Consider the following 21,961-nt stretch of genomic DNA (forward strand, 5'->3'; position numbering starts at 1 on the left):
GTCTGTATTCAAGGTAATTCAACTTTCTTACAGACAGCAGCAGGAATTGAACCCTGGTCAATGGCGTTGTAAAGCGATGCAGTAGCTGCTATGCTATCATGAGAGGCATAGATGGGTTTCAGAGTCTGAATCAGAAAGCGTGACGGGTATCAAAAAGTTGAAGTTAAAGTCTGACCTGGGCCTTGTGGCCCATCAGGCCGGTGCTTATGCCGGTTTCTGTATCAAAAAGTAGGGAGGCATAAATTCAAATTGAGAGGAAAGAGTTTTAAAAGAGATTTGAGGGTTAATTTTTTTTAAACACAGAGTGCTTGATATTTGGAACTCGTCGGAGGAGGTGGTAAAAAGAAATATAACCACTTTGTTTTGGACAAGCACTTCAAGTAGGCAATGCATAGAAGGTTATGAACCTAATGTGTGCAAATACACTCAGTGACCACTTCATTAGTTACCTTCTGTACCTAATAAGGTGGTCACTGAATGTATGTTTGTGGTCTTCTGCTGCAGTAGCCCATCTTCTTCAAGGTTTGACATGTGTGTTTGGAAATGGTCTTCTGCACACCAGTGTTGTAATGTGAGGTTCTTGAGGTATTGTCATCTTCCTGTCAGCTTGAACTAGTCTGGCCATTCTCCTGTGACAAGGCCATTCTCTCAATTGCAAGGCATTTTCGCCCACAGGACTGCTGCTCGCTGGTTGCTTTTGTTTTGCTTTTTGCACTACAGAGACTGTACTGTGAAAATCCCAGGAGAGCAGCAGTTTTTGAGATACTCAAACCAACTATTGTGACACCAACAATCAATCTATGGTCACTAAGATCACATTTCTTCCCCATTCTGATGTTTGTTCTGAACAACAATTGAAGCTCTTGACTACGTCTGCATACTTTTATGCATTGAGCTGCTGTCACATGATCGGCTGATTTGATATTTACATTAACAAACAGGTGGCCACTGAATGTATGCACAGAATGTAGTCAGGAGGAAGAAGGATAACATTGACATGGAGGGCTGAAGGGCCCATTTTGTACTGTACAATTGATTATTGATAACATTCCTAACAGATGGAATTTTTTAAAACTGTGAGAGGTATACAGTAGATAGAATAAGTAGGTGGTACCTTTTTTCTCCAGGGCCGAAATTCGAATACTAAAGGAAATGCATTTAAGATGAGTGAGGCTAAGCTTAAAGGAGCAAGTTTTTTTTTGCGCGGACAGTGGTGGATGCCTGGAATGTGCTGCCAGGGTGGTAGTGGAAGCATGTATGATAGAAGTATTTAAGAAGTGTTTAAGGAGGGAATAGAGGGACATGGACCAGCACTGCTGGGTTGTTGGTAGAGGTAGATACATTAGGGACATTTAAGGGATGTTTCGACAGGCACATGGATGAAAGATAAGCGGAGGGCTATGTAGGAGGGAAGGGTTAGAGTGGGTTTCAAAAGTCTTAGAGTAGGTTTAAAAGGGCTTGTACTGTGCTGTAATGTTCTCTGTGCAGACAGAAGGGATTAGGTGTCATTAGCTTAATTAGTTTGGGAGAACATCACTGCTGTGTCCTTGACTGGGATGACCTAACATAACAAAGTGTGCAGACTTGTTGTCTTCATTTTGCAAACAGTGAGTGCTTTTCTCCTGTTTAATTGGCACTTTTGTTCCTGTTCAAAAGGAAAGAGAATGATAAGATTGAACTGCTTGTTGGCTGCTTGGCAGAGCTTTCCGAAGAGGATGAGTCCCTCCTGCGTCCTGGAGAGAATGACTTCAGTGTGATGTACTCGACCAGAAAGAAATGTGCTCAGCTCTGGCTAGGGCCCGCATCCTTCATCAACCATGGTATGTTTGTACACTTGATACTCTATTTAACAGTGGAAGAAATGAAAAAACTCGTAGAGAATGTGCCGTTGTTGCAAATGTTTCCTTGTTTTACTTTATAGAATCGTACACTTAGAGAAAGTACAGTGCCTTGTAAAAGTATTCAGTCCCCTAACTCTTTGTTCAGATAAGTGAGTACTTCAAGTAATTTTTGACCAATTTAACTGAGAATTTTTATTTGTGAATCATATGCTCCTTTTTTCACAGTAGAGCCCAAAAAGCAGGGAAATTGTAAAGCATGAAAAACTAAAAATTCAAAACCTGAAATGTCAGCAGTTCAAAAGTATTCACTCCCCTTTGCTCAGTACTTAGTTGAAACACCTCTCGCAGCTATTACAGCCAGTAATAACCTTTGTGCAAAATGATGGAGCAAGGTTTACCCATTCCTCGTAGTTAAATTGCTTAAACTGTGCCAGGTTAGTTTGGGAGCAACAGTGAGGTCTTGCCAAAGATTTTGATCGGATACGGTCAGTACTCTGACTGGGCAACTGAACGACATCAATTTTCTTCACTTGAAGCCACTCCTTGGTTGATTGCTCTCGCATTGTGCTTTGTGTTGTTGTCTAGTGAAAGACTAACTTCCTCCCCAGTGGCAGAGGCTAGCAAATTTTTATGCAAGATCTCTCTGTATTTAGCAGCATTCATCTTCCAGTCAGTTCTGGCCAGATTTCCAGTCCCTGCTGCTGATAAGCATCCCTACAGCATGATTTTACACATTTTACAGTAGGGATGGTGTTACCTGGCTGATGTGCAGTATATTAGATTTATGCCACTCGTACTGCTAAATGTTGAGGCCAAAAAGTTCCACTCTGTCTCTTCCAACCACAAGACCTTCTTCCACCTTACAGTATCTTCTAAGCGACGCTTTGCAAAGTCTTTACGGGAAAGGATATGCTTTTTTTTTATTAGGGTTCTTCCTTGCCACTCTTCTATAAATACCCTTTCTATGCAAGGCCTTAGAGATTGTAGAGCCATGAACCTCAACTCCAGTTGGAGCTACTGACTTCAGCAGCTCACTCAGTGTGAATGTTGGCATCAAAGTAGCCTCTCTTACAAGTGCCATTATTCTCCAGTGACTAAGTTTAGAGGGGCGGCCTGACCTAGGCAGTGTGACAGTGGTTTCATATTGTTTCTACTTTTTCACAATTGACTGCACTGCCTTTCACTGCCTTTGAGATAGTCTCGTACCCTTCCACCAGATTTGTGCTTCTCTATTATCATTTCCCTGAAGTGTCTTGAATGCTTTTTTGTCTGCATTTTTTTGGAATGCATGTTGGTTTGGTCTGCTGAAGATCTACCATACTCTTGGACCTTACAGAGAGGGCAGGTATTTACACTGTTCTTATGAATTCATTGAAAGCAGGTAATCCTCCAATTTTCTACATCAACTAATTGGGTGAGTAGTATATTGCACCTGAGGAAAGTTAGCGTAGAAATTACAAATGGGTTGAATACTTTCTCAGCCTCAATTTTGATTTTTAATTTTTAGTAAATTGTTGACAGGTTTTGGAATTTTTCTTTTGATTTGACGTGATGCACAGTGTTTTGTAGAGTAGCTCAAAAATCCTACTTCAATATATTTTAAGTTTAGAAATTTAGACAGTAAACTGTGAAAACAGTAGTGGGGGCTGAATACTTTTTCAAGGCACTGTATATATTATGTCTTGAAAGTTAGCTGCAGGACATTCTGGAGTGGGAGGGAGAACAGCCAGTGGTCGTGGTGCACATAGGTACCAACGATATAGGTAAAAAAAACGGGGTGAGGTCCTACAAGGTGAACTTAGGGAGTTAGGAGATAAGCTAAACAGTAGGACCACAAAGGTAATAATCTCTGGATTACTACCAGTGCCACGTGCTAGTCAGTGTAGAAATAAGAGGATATTTCAGATGAATACGTGGCTTGAAAAATGGTGCAAGGGGGAGAGATTCAAATTTCTGGGGCATTGGAACCAGTTCTGGAGGAGGTGGGACCGGTACAAACAGGATGGTCTGCACCTGGGCTGGACTGGAAGCAATGTCCTAGGAGGAGCATTTGCTACTGTTGTTCAGGAGGATTTAAACTAATGTGGCAGGGGGATGGGAACAAGTGCAGAGAGACAGAGGGGTGTAAAATGAGGGTAGAAGCAAAAAGTAGTAATGTGAAAAGTAAAAGTGGCAGGCTGGCAAATCCAGGGCAAAAATCAAAAAGGGCCAATTTTCAACATAATTGTATAAGGGCTAAGAGTGTTGTAAAAGCAAGCCTGAAGGCTTTGTGTGTCAATGCAAGGAGCATTCGTAACAAGGTGGATGAATTGAATGTGCAGGTAGTTATTAATGAATATGATATAGTTGGGATCACAGAGACATGGCTCCAGGGTGACCAAGGATGGGAGCTCAACATTCAGGGATATTCAATATTCAGGAGGGATAGACATGAAAGAAAAGGAGATGGGTGGCATTGCTGGTTAGAGAGGAGATTAATGCAATAGAAAGGAAGGACATTAGCCGGGAGGATGTGGAATCAATATGGGTAGAGCTGCATAACACTAAGGGGCAGAAAACACTGGTGGGAGTTGTGTACAGGCCACCTAACAGTAGTAGTGAGGTTGGGGATGGCATTAAACAGGAAATTAGAAATGCGTGCAATAAAAGAACAGCAGTTATAATGGGTGACTTCAATCTATATATAGATTGGGTGAACCAAATTGGTAAGGGTGCTGAGGAAGAGGATTTCTTGGAATGTATGCGGGATAGTTTTCTGAACCAACATGTCGAGGAACCAACTAGAGAGCAGGCCATTCTGGACTGGGTATTGAGCAATGAGGAAGGGTTAGTTAGCAATCTTGTCGTGCTTGGGTAAGAATGATCATAATACGGTGGAATTCTTCATTAAGATGGAGAGTGATATAGTTAATTCAGAAACAAGGGTTCTGAACTTAAAGAAGGGTAACTTTGAAGGTATGAGATGTGAATTAGCTAAGATAGACTGGCAAATGACACTTAAAGGGTTGACGGTGGATATGCAATGGCAAGCATTTAAAGATCGTATGGATGAACTACAACAATTGTTTATCCCAGTTTGGCAAAAGAATAAACCAGAAAAGGTAGTGCACCCGTGGCTGACAAGGGAAATTAGGGATAGTATCAATTCCAAAGAAGAAACATACAAATTAGCCAGAAAAAGCGGCACACCTGAGGACTGGGAGAAATTCAGAGTTCAGCAGAGGAGGACAAAAGGCTCAATTAGGAAAGGGAAAAAAGATTTTGAGAGAAAGCTGGCAGGGAACATAAAAACTGATTGTAAAAGCTTTTATAGATATGTGAAAAGAAAAAGATTGGTTAAGACAAATGTAGGTCCCTTAAAGTCAGAAACAGGTGAATTGATCATGGGGAACAAGGACATGGCAGACCAATTGAATAACTACTTTGGTTCTGTCTTCACTAAGGAGGACATAAATAATCTTCTGGAAATAGGGGACCAGGGGTCTTGTGAGATGGAGGAACTGAGAGAAATTAGTAGGGAAGTGGTGTTAGGTAAATTGAAGGGATGAAGGCAGATAAATCCCCAGGGCCAGATGGTCTGCATCCCAGAGTGCTTAAGGAAGTAGCCCCAGAAATAGGTATGCATTAGTGATAATTTTTCAAAACTCTTTAGATTCTGGATTAGTTCCTGAGGATTTGAGGGTGGCTAATGTAACCCCGCTTTTGAAAAAAGGAGGGAGAGAGAAACCGGGGAATTATAGACCGGTAAGCCTGACATCGGTGGTGGGGAAAATGCTAGAGTCAGTTATCAAAGATGTGATAACAGCACATTTGGAAAGCGGTGAAATCATGGGACAAAGTCAGCTTGGATTTGAGAAAGGAAAATCATGTCTGACGAATCTCATAGAATTTTTTGAGGATGTAACTAGTAGAGTGGATAGGGGAGAACCAGTGGATGTGGTATATTTGGATTTTCAAAAGGCTTTTGACAAGGTCCCACACGAGATTAGTGTGCAAACTTAAAGCACATGGTATTGGGGGTATGGTATTGATGTGGATAAAGAATTGGTTGGCAGACAGGAAGCAAAGAGTGGGAATAAACGGGACCTTTTCAGAATGGCAGGCAGTGACTAGTGGTGTACCGCAAGGCTCAGTGCTGGGACCCCAGTTGTTTACATTATATATTAATGACTTAGACAAGGGAATTAAATGCTGCATCTTCAAGTTTGCGGATGACACGAAGCTGGGTGGCAGTGTTAGCTGTGAGGAGGATGCTAAGAGGATGCAGGGTGACTTGGATAGGTTGGGTGAGTGGGCAAATTCATGGCAGATGCAATTTGATGTGGATAAATGTGAGGTTGTCCACTTTGGTGGCAAGAATAGGAAAACAGATTATTATCTGAATGGTGGCCGATTAGGAAAAGGGGAGGTGCATCGAGACCTGGGTGTCATTGTACACCAGTCTTTGCAAGTGGGCATGCATGTACAGCAGGCGGTGAAAAAGACGAATGGTATGCTGGCATTCATAGCAAGAGGATTCGAGTACAGGAGCAGGGAGGTACTACTGCAGTTGTACAAGGCCTTGGTGAGACCACACCTGGAGTATTGTGTGCAGTTTTGGTCCCCTAATCTGAGGAAAGACGTTCTTGCCATAGAGGGGATACAAAGAAGGTTCACCAGATTGATTCCTGGGATGGCAGGACTTTCATATGATGAAAGACTGGATCGACTAGGCTTATACTCTCTGGAATTTTCGAAGATTGAGGGGGGATCTGATTGAAATGTATAAAATTCTAAAGGGATTGGACAGGCTAGATGCAGGAAGATTGTTCCCAATGTTGGGGAAGTCCAGAACGAGGGGTCATAGTTTGAGGATAAAGGGGAAGCCTTTTAGGACCGAGATGAGGAAAAACTTCTTCACACAGAGAGTGGTGAATCTGTGGAATTCTCTGCCATAGGAAACAGTTGAGGCCAGTTCATTGGCTATATTTAAGAGGGAGTTAGATAAGGCCCTTGTGGCTAAAGGGATCAGGGGGTATGGAGGGAAGGCTGGTGCAGGGTTCTGAGTTGGATGATCAGCCATGATCATGCTGAATGGCGGTGCAGGCTCGAAGGACCGAATGGCCTACTCCTGCACCTATTTTCTATGTTTCTATGTCAGGTCTGGATGTTAAGCTGACTTGTTTGTTGAAGTGTCACTGAAAGGACATTGTCATTGGTGCTCTGATTTATTTGCCCTGTTCATAGAGCCAGACTAGCTGACTCTGAAATAGCTCGGTATCAGCTAATGATGCAGCATAAAGTTTTAATGACACCTCAAGACTGGAACAAGGAGCATTGAGTCAGTCTTTGGATTCTATTTTGTTCGAACTACAACCTGTGGTGGCACGGTAGCATATCGGTTAGCATAATGCTTTGCACCACCAACTCCCACCGCTGTCAGCAAGGATCTTGTACATTCTCCCCGTAACCACGGGTTCCTCTGGGTGCTCTGTTTTCCTCCCACAATCCAAAGGCATATGGGTTAGTAACAGTTAGTAAGTTGTGGGCATGCTATGTTATCACTGGAAGCATGGCAACACTGGTGGGCTGCCCACAGGACATCTTCAGACTGTGTTGTGGTTATTACAATCATAGAATCAAAACACATGGCAGTGTAAATAGCCCTTATAGTCATGGTCATAGTCATAGTCATAATTTATTGATCCCGGGGGAAATTGGTTTTCGTTACAGTTGCACCATAAATAATAAATAGTAATAGAACCATAAATAGTTAAATAGTAATATGTAATTTGTGCCAGTAAATTATGAAATAAGTCCAGGACCAGCCTATCGGCTCAGGGTGTCTGACCCTCCAAGGGAGGAGTTGTAAAGTTTGATGGCCACAGGCAGGAGTGACTCTGTGCTGCATCTCGGTGGAATGAGTCTCTGGCTGAATGTACTCCTGTGCCCACCCAGTACATTATGTAGTGGATGGGAGACATTGACCAAGATGGCATGCAACTTAGACAGCATCCTCTTTTCAGACACCACCGTGAGAGAGTCCAGTTCCATCCCCACAACATCACTGGCCTTACGAATGAGTTTGTTGATTCTGTTGGTGTCTGCTACCCTCAGCGTGCTGCCCCAGCACACAACAGCAAACATGATAGCACTGGCCACCACAGACTCATAGAACATCCTCAGCATCGTCCGGCAGATGTTAAAGGACCTCAGTCTCCTCAGGAAATAGAGATGGCTCTGACCCTTCTTGTAGACAGCCTCAGTGTTCTTAGACCAGTCCAGTTTATTGTCAATTTGTATCCCCAGGTATTTGTAATCCTTCACCATGTTCACACTGACCCCCTGGAAGGAAACAGGGGTCACCGGTACCTTAGCTCTCCTCAGGTCTACCACCAGCTCCTTAGTCTTTTTCACATTAAGCTGCAGATAATTCTGCTCACACCATGTGACAAAGTTTCCTACCGTAGCCCTGTACTCAATCTCATCTCCCTTGCTGATGCATCCAACTATGGCAGAGTCATCCGAAAACTTCTGAAGGTGACAAGACTCTGTGCAGTAGTTGATGTCCGCGGTGTAGATGGTGAAGAGAAAGAGAGACAAGACAGTCCCCTGTGGAGCCCCAGTGCTGCTGATCACTCTGTCGGACACACAGCGTTGCAAGCACACGTACTGTGGTCTGCCAGTCAGGTAATCAAGAATCCATGATACCAGGGAAGTATCCACCTGCATCGCTGTCAGCTTCTCCCCCAGCAGAGCAGGGCGGATGGTGTTGAACTCACTGGAGAAGTCAAAAAACATGACCCTCACAGTGCTCGCTGGCTTATCCAGCTGGGCGTAGACACGGTTCAGCAGGTAGACGATGGCATCCTCAACTCCTAGTTGGGGCTGGTAGGCGAACTGGAGGGGATCTAAGTGTGGCCTGACCATAGGCCAGAGCAGCTCCAGAACAAGTCTCTCCAGGGTCTTCATGATGTGGGAGGTCAATGCCACCGGTCTGTAGTCATTGAGGCCGCTGGGGCGCGGCGTCTTCGGCACAGGGACGAGGCAGGACGTCTTCCACAGTACAGGAACCCTCCAGAGCCTCAGGCTCATGTTGAATACATGGCGAAGTACTGCACATAGCTGAGAGTCTGCTCTGCTATTCCATCATGGCTGATTTATTATCCCTCTCAGCTCTTGCTTTCTCCACATAACTTGTGATGCCCTGACTAATCAAGAACCTATCAACCTCCACTTTAAATATACCAATGACTTAGCCTCCATAACTGTCTGTGGCAATGAATTCTACTACCCTCTGGCTAGAGAAATTCTAAATGGATGTCCCTCTATTCTGAGGCTATGCCCTCTGGTCCTAGACTCACACACTATAGGAAACATCCTCTCACATCTACTCTGTTCAATATTCAATAGGTTTCAGTGAGATTCCCATCCCCCTATTCTTCTAAGCTCTGGCAAGTACAGGCCCAGAGCCATCAAACACTCCTCACGCATTAACCCTTTCATTCCCAGAATCATTCTTGTGAACGTCCTCTTGTCCCTCTCCAATGTCAGCACTTCTTTTCTTGAATAATGATCCCAAAACTGCTCACAGTATTCCAAGTGTGGTCTGACCAATGCCTTATGAAGCCTCAGCGTTTACATCCTTGTAGGCATTGGGATAGCAACCCCATCCCTAGTGCTACAGAAGTGCCTACAGAAGCTCCAAAGGCCTCATCCCTGAGAGAAGAAGGACACACCATAACGATGGGCTTCACCTGGGAAAACCTGAAAGACTGGTGCAGGACAGAGGACTCTAATAATCTGTAGTAGGGGTGAGGAGCTTCAGAAGAAAAAGAATGACCTCCTTGTTTTTATATTCTAGTCCTGTGGAAGTGAATGCTAAAATTTCATTTGCCTTCTTTACTGCCGGATCAGCCTGCAAATTAACCTTTAGAGAATCCTTTATGAGTGCTTCCAAGTCCATTTGCGCCTCAGATTTTTGAACTTTTTTCCCCCGCTTAGAAAATAGTCTGTGCCTTTATTCTTTCCAAAGTGCATGACCAGGCAGTTCCCGACATTACATTCCATCTGCCATTTCTTTGTCCATTCTTCCAGTCTGTCCAAGTCCTTCTGCAGACTCCCTGATTCCTCAGCACTACCCACGTCTCCACCTAACTTCGTATCGTCTGCAAACTTGGCTACAAAGCCATCAGTTCCATCATCCAAATCATTGCAATATAGTGTGAAATGAAGTGGTGACAACACTGACCCCCTGTGGAACACCACTAGTCGCCAGCAGACAATCAGAAAGGCCTCCTTTATTCCCACTCTTTGCCTCCTGCCAGTCAGCCAATCTTCCATCCATGCTGGTATCTTTCCTGTAATACAAGGAGCTCTTAGCTTGCTAGGCAGCCTCATGTATGGCACCTTGTCAAAGTCTTTTGAAAATCCAAGGACACAACATTCACTGAATCTCTTTGTCTATCCTTCTTATTTCCTCAAAGAATTCCAACAAATTTGTCTAACAGCACACATCAAAGTTGCTGGTGAACGCAGCAGGCCAAGCAGCATCTGTAGGAAGACGTGCAGTCGACGTTTCAGGCCGAGACCCTTCGTCAGGACTAACTGAAGGAAGAGTGAGTAAGGGATTTGAAAGTTGGAGGGGGAGGGGGAGATCCAAAATGATAGGAGAAGACAGCAGAGGGAGGGATAGAGCCAAGAGCTGGACAGGTGATAGGCAAAAGGGGATACGAGAGGATCATGGGACAGGAGGTCCGGGAAGAAAGACAAGGATGGGGGGGGGACCCAGAGGATGGGCAAGAGGTATATTCAGAGGGACAGAGGAGAAAAAAGAGAGTGAGAGAAAGAATGTGTGCATAAAAATAAGTAACAGATGGGGTATGAGGGGGAGGCGGGGCCTTAGCGGAAGTTAGAGAAGTCGATGTTCATGCCATCAGGTTGGAGGCTACCCAGACGGAATATAGGGTGTTGTTCCTCCAACCTGAGTGTGGCTTCATCTGCACAGTAGAGGAGGCCGTGGACAGACACGTCAGAATGGGAATGGGATGTGGAATCAAAATGTGTGGCTACTGGGAGATCCTGCTTTCTTTGGCGGACAGAGCGTAGATGTTCAGCAAAGCGGTCTCCCAGTCTGCGTCGGGTCTCGCCAATATATAAAAGGCCACATCGGGAGCACCGGACGCAGTATCACCCCAGTCGACTCACAGGTGAAGTGTTGCCTCACCTGGAAGGACTGTTTGGGGCCCTGAATGGTGGTAAGGGAGGAAGTGTAAGGGCATGTGTAGCACTTGTTCCGCTTACACGGATAAGTGCCAGGAGGGAGATCAGTGGGGAGGGATGGGGGGGACGAATGGACAAGGGAGTTGTGTAGGGAACGATCCCTGTGGAATGCAGAGAGGGGGGGAGGGAAAGATGTGCTTAGTGGTGGGATCCCGTTGGAGGTGGCGGAAGGTACGGAGAATAATATGTTGGACCCGGAGGCTGGTGGGGTGGTAGGTGAGGACCAGGGGAACCCTATTCCTAGTGGGGTGGCGGGAGGATGGAGTGAGAGCAGATGTACGTGAAATGGGGGAGATGCGTTTAAGAGCAGAGTTGATAGTGGAGGAAGGGAAGCCCTTTTCTTTAAAAAAGGAAGACATCTCCCTTGTCCTAGAATGAAAAGCTTCATCCTGAGAGCAGATGCGGCGGAGACGGAGGAATTGCGAGAAGGGGATGGCGTTATTCCACATCCCATTCCCATTCTGACGTGTCTGTCCACGGCCTCCTCTACTGTGGAGATGAAGCCACACTCAGGTTGGAGGAACAACACCTTATATTCCGTCTGGGTAGCCTCCAACCTGATGGCATGAACATCAACTTCTCTAACTTCTGCTAAGGCCCCGCCTCCCCCTCGTACCCCATCTGTTACTTATGTTTATGCACACATTCTTTCTCTCACTCTCTTTTTTCTCCCTCTGTCCCTCTGAATATACCTCTTGCCCATCCTCTGGGTCCCCCCCTTTGTCTTTCTTCCCGGACCTCCTGTCCCATGATCCTCTCGCATCCCCTTTTGCCTATCACCTGTCCAGCTCTTGGCTCTATCCCTTCCCCTCCTGTCTTCTCCTATCATTTTGGATTTCCCCCTCCCCCTCCAACTTTCAAATCCCTTACTCACTCTTCCTTCAGTTTGTCCTGACGAAGGGTCTCGGCCTGAAACGTCAACTGCACCTCTTCCTACAGATGCTGCTTGGCCTGCTGCGTTCACCAGCAGCTTTGATGTGTGTTGCTTGAATTTCCAGCATCTGCAGAATTCCTGTTGTTTGCAACAAATTTGTCTGTCTAGATTTCCCCTTAAGGAAATAATGCTGACTTTGGTCTATTTTATCACATGCCTCCAAGAACCCCGAAACTACATCCTTAATAATGGTCTCCAGCATTTGCCCAGCCACTAAAGTCAGGCTAACTGGCCTATAATTTCCTTTATTCTGCCTCCCTCCCCTCTTACAGATCAATCAGTGCATTTTGCTCTATTTTTCGATGTTTTGTTGTACATGTAACAAATAAAGTTAATATTTTATCTATGATACAAGTGTCTAGGATGTAGATGTTAATGTAATGTGCTCCAGCAATACCAAGAAAATTACAGATCCTGTCATTATCCTGGAAATTGCTTAAAATTTAGAAATGTAACTAGTTAGCATAATTTCCTCATATTTCTCAGATCTAGATATGAATTTATTTAATTTCATGCCATGGGAAATATGAGATAATTTTTAGGTAGAGAATATGGTTGAGGACATGGATGTGGTGAGGACCTACAAGTACCTGGGAGTGCACTTAGATGACAGACTTGAGTGGAGCATGAACACCCAGGCCGTGTAGAAGAAGGGGCAGAGGCACCTCTATTTCCTGAGGAGACTGAGGTCCTTTGGAGTAAGCGGGGCTCTCCTTCACATGTTCTACCAGTCTGTTGTTGCCAGTACAATTTTCTATGTGGTGGCGTGCTGGGGCAATGTCATCAACAGGGGTGATGCAAACAGCTCAATAAACTGATTGGAAAGGCTGAGTCTGTTATAGGAGTCAAACTGGACATACTGGAAACTGTGGGAGAACAAAGAACCCTATGGTAGAACAAAGGATCCTACAGAAAATCCTGGCAATTGTGGACAATGTTTCTCACCTTCTGCATGTTACCTTGGCTGAACAGAGGAGCAATAGACTAAGACAACTGTGCTGCTCCAAAGAGCGCTATATGAGGTCATTCTTACCCTTAGCCATTAGGCTCTATGATGAGTCAACCTATAGTCAGAAAAATGATGACCCCCTGCCACTAGACTGTTTTTGGTAACTTTTTTTTTATTCTTTCTTACTTCTAGTATTTGTATATCTGTGCACTTGCAATGCTACTGTGACACTGTAATTTCCTTTGGAATTAATAAAGTATCTATCTATTTATGTCAGAGAAACAGTCTATTTGGCATTTACACTTCAACCTACATCAGAAACAGGTTGGTCACTGCATTACTGGTACTTGTGGGAGTTAGGTGTATACAGGTTACCTGCTGCATTTCCTGCATTGATTGCACCTTCAAAATACTTCATCGATTGGATCCATTCGAGGCTTTGAAAGATGCAATACAAATGCAAACTTTATTTCTATCACATTTGCATGCTCCCAGTCCACAGCTACTCCTCAAAGGTTTCTTGATTCTCTCTTCAGTTCACCTCTAATCTCCCCTGATCGCTCAACTCTTTGGAACTGATACCATCTGTCCTTAGGAATTCATCTGTCTTCTATTGTTGAGGCTTTGAACTAGCAGAATAGGCAACTCAAAGCAATCTTTGCTAAATTAAAATGGTTCTGTTATGATTCTAAATGGATATTGAAATATGCGTGCATGTGTGTCTGTGTGTTTGTGCATACTTCTAGCTGTAGTTAGAAATGTTTTTATAAACGTCTCTTCATGGAGTATAAACATTGCTGGCAACACCCCTGAAACAAGGTTGGTGTGTCTGGGGTTAGATTGGGTAAGGACGTCAGAGTTTCCTTTCTGCAAACATTAGTGAACCCCACAGGTTTTCATAACACTCTGTTGTTTCATGGGTTGCTGTAACTTTCAGCTGCTATAAATTCAAATGTATATACCTGAATCAGTGGTCTGGTACACTGCAAATAAAACAGGCTATAACTCAAAATATGTGTTTATAAATATGTGTTTATATTGTAATGCTATTTCTTCTTTTCTCTCCTTCTCCTTGTCCTGAAGACTGCAGACCAAACTGTAAGGTAAGAGAGTGGCCGTTATCACATTATTTCACATGGTTTTGTCTTTAAGTAACAGCTGTTGAATCAGACACAACACAAAAAAAATCCTAAATCTGTGTGACATTATGTTTTACTGTCATCCTTTTTTTCTGTCAAGAAATTGTTGACATATCATTTAAATTATGAATCAACAGGTTTAAAGTTCAACACCAGGAACTGATATCTTGGTGTGATGATGGCAGTTATCCGATGACTACAGGGAAATCTGTGTGGGCGAGTTTTTAAAGTGCACTGGGGCAGTTCCATTCTCTTGACATCAGAAGTCCAAGTCCAGTGGTATGAACAAACATCACAAACTGGGGTCTGTCCTTGTCATGCCCTTCGCTCTCCATGGAACGTTGCAGTACCGCCTTCCTGAGGTTGGATCTTACTGTAGATTTCATCCACCCAGTCCGCCACAGCTGATGTCACATGCTGGGACAGGGATGTCCCTATCTCACTAGCTTATGAGGTTGCCCATTACCCACACCTGGTTTAGCTAGCCTGTTGAAGCCGTGTACCGGGGTGTAGCTGCTGTCGCATGCAAACAGTTACTTGGAGTCACAGGTGAGAACCGAGTGTCCGGTGGGGGTGAAAGCTGAGTGAGCTGCCTCTGAATGGACATGACAAGGCCTTCACCAGAGGTGCTACCCCTCCCTGCACACCCCAAACACCCCAATATCCTGGTGTAGGACTAGGGAATTGTGGCATTATTAGAAGAATGCACTTAGTGGCCACTTTATTAGGTACCTCTTATACCTGATAAAGTGGCTACTGAGTGTACGTTTATGGCTTTGGGAAAATATAGAACAGAAAGTGGCTGTCATCTGAACCATACTCTGTGAACAGCTTCCCTCTTTGTAGTAAATCTTTTGTACTTCCTCACAACAATGACATCTTGCATTTATATAACAACTTTATCATAGCATCCCAATTCACAGGTATTAGCAAGCAAAATTTGACACTAAGCCCTGTCAGAAGATATGAGAACAGATGATCAAAAGTCAGAAATAGTTGAAGAGGCATAATTTTAAGGTGATTGAGGAAAGTATAGCAGGGATGTGAGAGGTAGGTTTTTACAGAGAGTGATGGGTGCGTGGAGCATGCTGCACGTTGTGGTTGTGGTTGAAGCCACGTTAGGGATATTTAAGAGACTTTTAGGTGCATGGATGAAAGAAAAAATTAGGGCATTATGGGAGAAAAGGGTAGATTGATCTTAGAGTAGGTTAAAAAGTGGGCACAACATTATGGTCAAAGGGCCTGTACTATGTTGTACTGTTCTATGTTCTTGTTTTTAAGCAGCATCTTTAATGAAGAGACTGAGGTACAGAGTTCAAGGAATTCCAGAGACAGGATTGCTAGGCATAGAAACTCACAGATAGAAGACTGCACCCATGATGATTGGTCTATTGTTACACATCATATCATAGCACAACTGGTCTCCTATTCTACAAGTACATTTACCTTGTATTTTCCTCACAGTTTGTTCCAACTGAAGGTGACCGAGCATGTGTCAAAGTACTTCGAGATATTGAGCCTGGAGATGAAATTACCTGTTACTATGGTGACAGTTTTTTTGGTGAAAACAATGAGCTGTGCGAATGCTACACATGTGAAAGGTGAGGAATAAGATGGTTTCCAGACCACCTCATCTGCTGGAAGGTATTGTTTAGTTGAAGGTCATGATTACTGAAATGTACACTTGAGCACAAGTCTTCTGAGACTTATGGTGGCATCATTCAGCAATGGATAAAGAAGTGGAGAGTGGGAGGGAGCTAAATTGCTAACTCCTATCCAAAGGCCTGATCTGAAAACATGAGTTAGAATCCTACCACTACAGCTGGGAATTAATTTTTTTTTAAATGAACAAATCTGTAATTTGAAGTTATTCTCAGTAATGGTGACCATAAGTTACTGATTGATGTTTAAAAACCATTATGTTCCCGTTATGCTTTGAGAAGAAAATCTACCAACCATCATTGGTCTGATTTAAAGACCCACAACAGTCCGTTGATTCTTAGCTGCATTCTGAAATGGCTCAGCAAGCCTGTCAGTCCACAGCAGTTCGTAGTGGGCTGCACATGCTTTGGGGTGGCAGAAAAGAACCCAGTGATAAGAAATCCAATAGTGAGGACCCTTTTACCCCTCTCTAGATGGTGCCTGACTTGCTGAGTTCCTCCATGTGTGTTGCTCGTGATTTCCAGCATCTGCAGCATGTCTTGTGTTTGTGGAGACCCTTTATTTTATTCTTAAATGGAATTGATCTTCGAATTCTTACAGGAGAGGTGAAGGAGCCTTCAGGATGAAGAAGCGAGTTGTGGAAATGAATGCTGTCTACAACTACAGGCTAAGAGAGACTGACAGCCGCCTGAGTCGCATGAAAGAGAAAGGGAAAGGAAGAGCACGTGCATCTCTCTACCAGAAAACTGTTGATAGGGCACTGTGGAAAAGTAAGTACTCTCACCAGTGAATGTTGCTACCATGAGAGGGGCAGGTTCCATTGTTGAGGTAGGGAGGCTGGTGGAACATTGAAAAGGATACTCAGTCTATCAGTCAGATGAAAACCAATCAGGAAATTGAGAACTGCACTAACAGGGATAATTACAGATGAAGAAAACAATTACCACATTTAACATTGAGCAGTACAGCACAGTTCAGGCCATTCGGCCCATGATATCATGCCAGCCTTTTAACCTCCTCTAAGGTCAATCTAACCTCTCCCTTCTTCATAGTAAAAACTCTTACCTCTGACAACTCTCCTATATTTTCCTCCAATCACCTAAATTTATACCTTCTCATATTAGTCATTTCCACCCTGAAAAAAAATCTCTGGCTGTCCACTCAATCTATGCCTTTTATAATTTTGTACACCTCTATTAAGTCATCTTTTGTCCTCTTTAACTCCAAAGAGAAAAGCCTTAACACACTTAGCCTATCTTCATAAGACATGCTCTCTGATCCAGGTAGCATCCAAGTAAATCTCCTCTGCACCCTCTCTAAAGCTTCCACATCCTTCCTATAATGAGGCGACCAGAACTGAGCACAATATTTTAAGTGTGGTCTAACCAGAATGTTACCGAGCTGCAACGTTACCTCGCGGCTGTACCCTGACAAATGAAGGTCAACACACCGTACACCTTCTTAACCACCTTATCAACTGTACGGCAACTTGACCCACCTTAATGTATCCAGCTGGAATGTTTCTGCAGCATTCAAATGCTTACAGGGTTTCACCTACACTATTTCTAGCACCATTCTCGCAAGCTGGAAGCCCCAGAAACAGGAGGCAATGTCTCAGAATAAGCGATCACCCACTCTGAACTGAAATGAGAATACATTGGTTGTGAAATCTTTTGTTTTTGTCTCAGAGAACTGGGTGTGATTCATTGAACCTAAATGGGTAAATTATGGTATATTATTGCCACATGTACAAGGGTACAGTGAAAAACTTCTCTTTCATACTGTTCAAAGCACACGCTGTGCTGGAGGAACTCAGCAGGTAAGGCTGCACATATGGAGAGAAACCAAAGTCAATGTCACAGGCCAAGACCCCTCAGCAATACTGTTCATACAGTTCAATTCATTATAACATTATCGGGGTCTGGAGATTGAGCTGGAAAGTAGATAAAGCAGAGGATTATTCGTAATTTTAGTGAATAGCTATATGGCTTACTGCTGCTTCTAATTTTGTTTTTTCTCATTTCACTTCTTTGATCTGCTTGTAATTCCTAATATAGAGTCACAGATACCTACAGCAGAGAAATGGGCCCTTCGGCCCATCTATTCCGTGCTGAATCATTTAAACTGCCAAGTCCCATTGACCTGTACCCGCACTATTGCTCTCCATACCGTACCATCCTTGTACCTATCGAAACTTCTATTAAACGTTGAAATCGGAATCGCATCCACCACTTGTACTGGCAGTTTGTTCCAGACTTTCACCATCCTCTCTGAAGAAGTTTCCCCTCATGTTCCCCTTAAACTTCTCACCTTTCACCCTTAACCCATGCCCTCTAGTTGTAGTCTCACCCAACCTCGGTGGAAAAAACCTGCTTGCATTTACCATATCTATATCCCTCATAATTTTGTATACCTCCATCAAATCTTCCCTCAATCTTCTACGTACTAGGGAATGAAGTTCTAAACTATTCTATCTTTCCTTATACTTGGGTCGTCCAGTCCCAGCAACATCTTTGTAAATTTTCTCTGGACTCTTTCAATCTGATTTACATCTTTCCTGTAGGTAAGTGAACAAAACTGCACAGAGTACTCCAAATTAGGCCTAACCAACATCTTACACAACTTCAACATAACATCCCATCTCCTGTACTCAATACTTGGATCTATGAAGGACAATGTACTTTCTTTACAACCTGTCTACCTGTGATGCCATTTTTCAATGAATTATTGACCTGTATCCCCAGATTCCTTTGTTCTACTGCACTCCTTATTACCCTACCATTCACTGTGTAACACCTACTCTGCATTAAATTCCATCTTCCATTTTTCCAGCTGGTTCAGATCCCACTGCAAGCTTTGATCATCTTCCTTGCTGTCCACTGGTATTATCCACAAATTGTGAATATCAATATGAAACTTGCCTTTATTCATTTCAGTCAGTGTCCTCCTATCATTCGCATGGATGAACTTCAACAATTGTTCATCCAGGTTTGGCAAAAGAGTAAACCAGGGAAGGTAGTGCACCCGTGGCTGACAAGGGAAATTAGGGATAGTATCAATTCCAAAGAAGAAGCATACAAATTAGTCAGAAAAAGTGGCTCACCTGAGGACTGGGAGAAATTCAGAGTCCAGCAGAGGAGGACAAAGGGCTTAATTAGGAAGGGGAAAAAAGATTATGAGAGAAAACTGGCAGGGAACATAAAAACTGACTGTAAAAGCTTTTATAGATATGTGAAAAGAAAAAGATTGGTGAAGACAAATGTAGGTCCCCTACAGACAGAAACAGATGAATTGATTATGGGGAACAAGGACATGGCAGACCAATTGAATAATTACTTTGGTTCTGTCTTCACTAAGGAGGACATAAATAATCTTCCAGAAATAGTAGGGGACAGAGGGTCCAGTGAGATGGAGGAACTGAGGGAAATACATGTTAGTAGGGAAGTGGTGTTAGGTAAATTGAAGGGATTAAAGGCAGATAAATCCCCAGGGCCAGATGGTCTGCATCCCAGAGTGCTTAAGGAAGTAGCCCAAGAAATAGTGGCTGCACTAGTGATAATTTTTCAAAACTCTTTAGATTCTGGACTAGTTCCTGAGGATTGGAGGGTGGCTAATGTAACCCCGCTTTTGAAAAAAGGAGGAAGGGAGAAACCGGGAAATTATAGACCGGTTAGCCTGACATTGGTGGTGGGGAAAATGCTAGAGTTAATTATCAAAGATGTGATAACAGCACATTTGGAAAGCGGTGAAATCATCAGACAAAGTCAGCATGGATTTGTGAAAGGAAAATCATGTCTGACGAATCTCATAGAATTTTTTGAGGATGTAACTAGTAGAGTGGATGGGGAGAACCAGTGGATGTGGTATATTTGGATTTTCAAAAGGCTTTTGACAAGGTCCCACACAGGAGATTAGTGTGCAAACTTAAAGCACACGGTATTGGGAGTATGGTATTGATATGGATAGAGAATTGGTTAGCAGACAGGAAGCAAAGAGTGGGAATAAATGGGACCTTTTCAGAATGGCAGGCAGTGACTAGTGGGGTACCGCAAGGCTCAGTGCTGGGACCCCAGTTGTTTACAATATATATTAATGATTTAGATGAGGGAATTAAATGCAGCATCTCCAAGTTTGCGGATGACACGAAGCTGGGTGGCAGTGTTAGCTGTGAGGATGCAGGGTGACTTGGATAGGTTAGGTGAGTGGACAAATTCATGGCAGATGCAATTTAATGTGGATAAATGTGAGGTTATCCACTTAGGTGGCAAAAACAGGAAAACAGATTATTATCTGAATGATGGCCGATTAGGAAAAGGGGAGGTGCAGTGAGACCTGGGTGTCATTATACACCAGTCATTGAAAGTGGACATGCAGGTACAGCAGGCGGTGAAAAAGGCGAATGGTATGCTGGCATTAATAGCAAGAGGATTCGAGTACAGGAGCAGGGAGGTACTACTGCAGTTGTACAAGGCCTTGGTGAGACCACACCTGGAGTATTGTGTGCAGTTTTGGTCCCCTAATCTGAGGAAAGGCATCCTTGCCATAGAGGGAGTACAAAGAAGGTTCACCAGATTGATTCCTGGGATGGCAGGACTTTCATATGATGAAAGACTGGATCGACTAGGCTTATACTCATGGGAATTTAGAAGATTGAGGGGGGATCTTATTGAAACATATAAAATCCTAAAGGGATTGGACAGGCTAGATGCAGGAAGATTGTTCCCGATGTTGGGGAAGTCCAGAACGAGGGGTCACAGTTTGAGGATAAAGAGGAATCCTTTTAGGACCAAGATTAGGAAAAACTTCTTCACACAGAGAGTGGTGAATCTGTGGAATTCTCTGCCACAGGAAACAGTTGAGGCCAGTTCATTGGCTATATTTAAGAGGGAGTTAGATAAAGGGATCAGGGGGTATGGGGGGGGAAGGCTGGTACAGGGTTCTGAGTTGGATGATCAGCCATGATCATACTGAATGGCGGTGCAGGCTCGAAGGGCCGAATGGCCTACTCCTGCACCTATTTTCTATGTTTCTATGTTTATCATGTCCAAACTATTTAAAATTTGTTCATCAGCATGACAGTGACTTTCTTCAAAACTGTAGAGCTGTCATTTCTTTCCGACACAGTCCAGAGATTGACTTTGCTGCTTGCCTTATGCTATCTTCAGTGTTTAAATGTCTTCTCAGCCTCTTAACGATGAGAATCACACACAGTATTTAAAGTGATGATTGACCATAGAAAGTTTTCAGTAGGAACATGTTGCATAGGTCTCACTGCTGACTGAGATAATCATAATAACCATCCACTGGTATATGAGGAGGGGTGGGGAGGACAAGATCCCAACCTTTCCTGACTTCATGTTAGCATAATGGGCCATTAAGCTTAGCAAAGAGTAATGGGATCTTTATAATAATCACTAATGAGATGGTGGAGTTGGGAGGATTAATTCATCTCAACCTTGATTGTGCGTGAGACTGTAGAAATCATTGTTTGTGAATTTCCCCTCCACCCCCCCCCCCCGAAAGACGCAAGGAAATGTTGCATCTCTATAAAACCCTGGTTAGAGCACACTTGGAATATTGTGTTCAGTCTGGTCTATAAGAAGGATTTGGAAGCTTTAGAGAGGGTGCAGAGGAGATTTACTTGGATGCTGCCTGGATCAGAGAACATGTCTTATGAAGATAAGTAGAGCAAGCTGGGGCTTTTCTCTTCAGAGCGATTGAGGATGAGAGGTGTACAAGATGATAAGAGACTTACTTCGAGTGGACAAACAGACTTTATCATCGGTTGAAAATAGCTCATAGAAGGGAAAATAATTTTAGGATGATTGGAGGAAAGTATGGATCATGTCAGCGGTAATTTTTTTTAATATAGAGAATGGTGGGTGTTTGGAACACCCTGCCAGCTATATTAGGGACATTTACAAAACTCTCATGTAGGCACATGGATGATAGAGAAAATGTAGGAGGGGAGGGTTGATTGACCATGGAGTAGTAGGTTAAAAGGTTGGCACAACATCATGGCATTATGGGCTGAAGAGTGCTATAATGTCCTATGCCTGCCAAATATCACCGTCTGGCTGATGCACACTCGGTGGAGGTACCAATTAGTTCATTGTCTTCAGTGTGAAATGGAGGAAGAAGAACTGTACTTGGAGGGACTTTATAATGTTGAGCT

General features: G+C 43.5%; 1 protein-coding gene across 1 annotated transcript in view; it reads left to right on the top strand.

Moving 5' to 3' along the window:
• The window catches only part of LOC134353868 (histone-lysine N-methyltransferase KMT5C-like), a 45,272-nt gene that overhangs the window by 19,730 nt on the left and 3,581 nt on the right, over nt 1-21,961 (top strand). The window contains exons 5-8 of the mRNA XM_063062352.1: nt 1,657-1,820; nt 14,069-14,088; nt 15,589-15,725; nt 16,387-16,556. Coding sequence (XP_062918422.1) covers nt 1,657-1,820; nt 14,069-14,088; nt 15,589-15,725; nt 16,387-16,556 — 491 coding nt within the window. The remainder of the gene's footprint in view (nt 1-1,656; nt 1,821-14,068; nt 14,089-15,588; nt 15,726-16,386; nt 16,557-21,961) is intronic.

Source organism: Mobula hypostoma, chromosome 11 (assembly GCF_963921235.1).
Source record: "Mobula hypostoma chromosome 11, sMobHyp1.1, whole genome shotgun sequence".
Classification (NCBI taxonomy): domain Eukaryota; kingdom Metazoa; phylum Chordata; class Chondrichthyes; order Myliobatiformes; family Myliobatidae; genus Mobula; species Mobula hypostoma.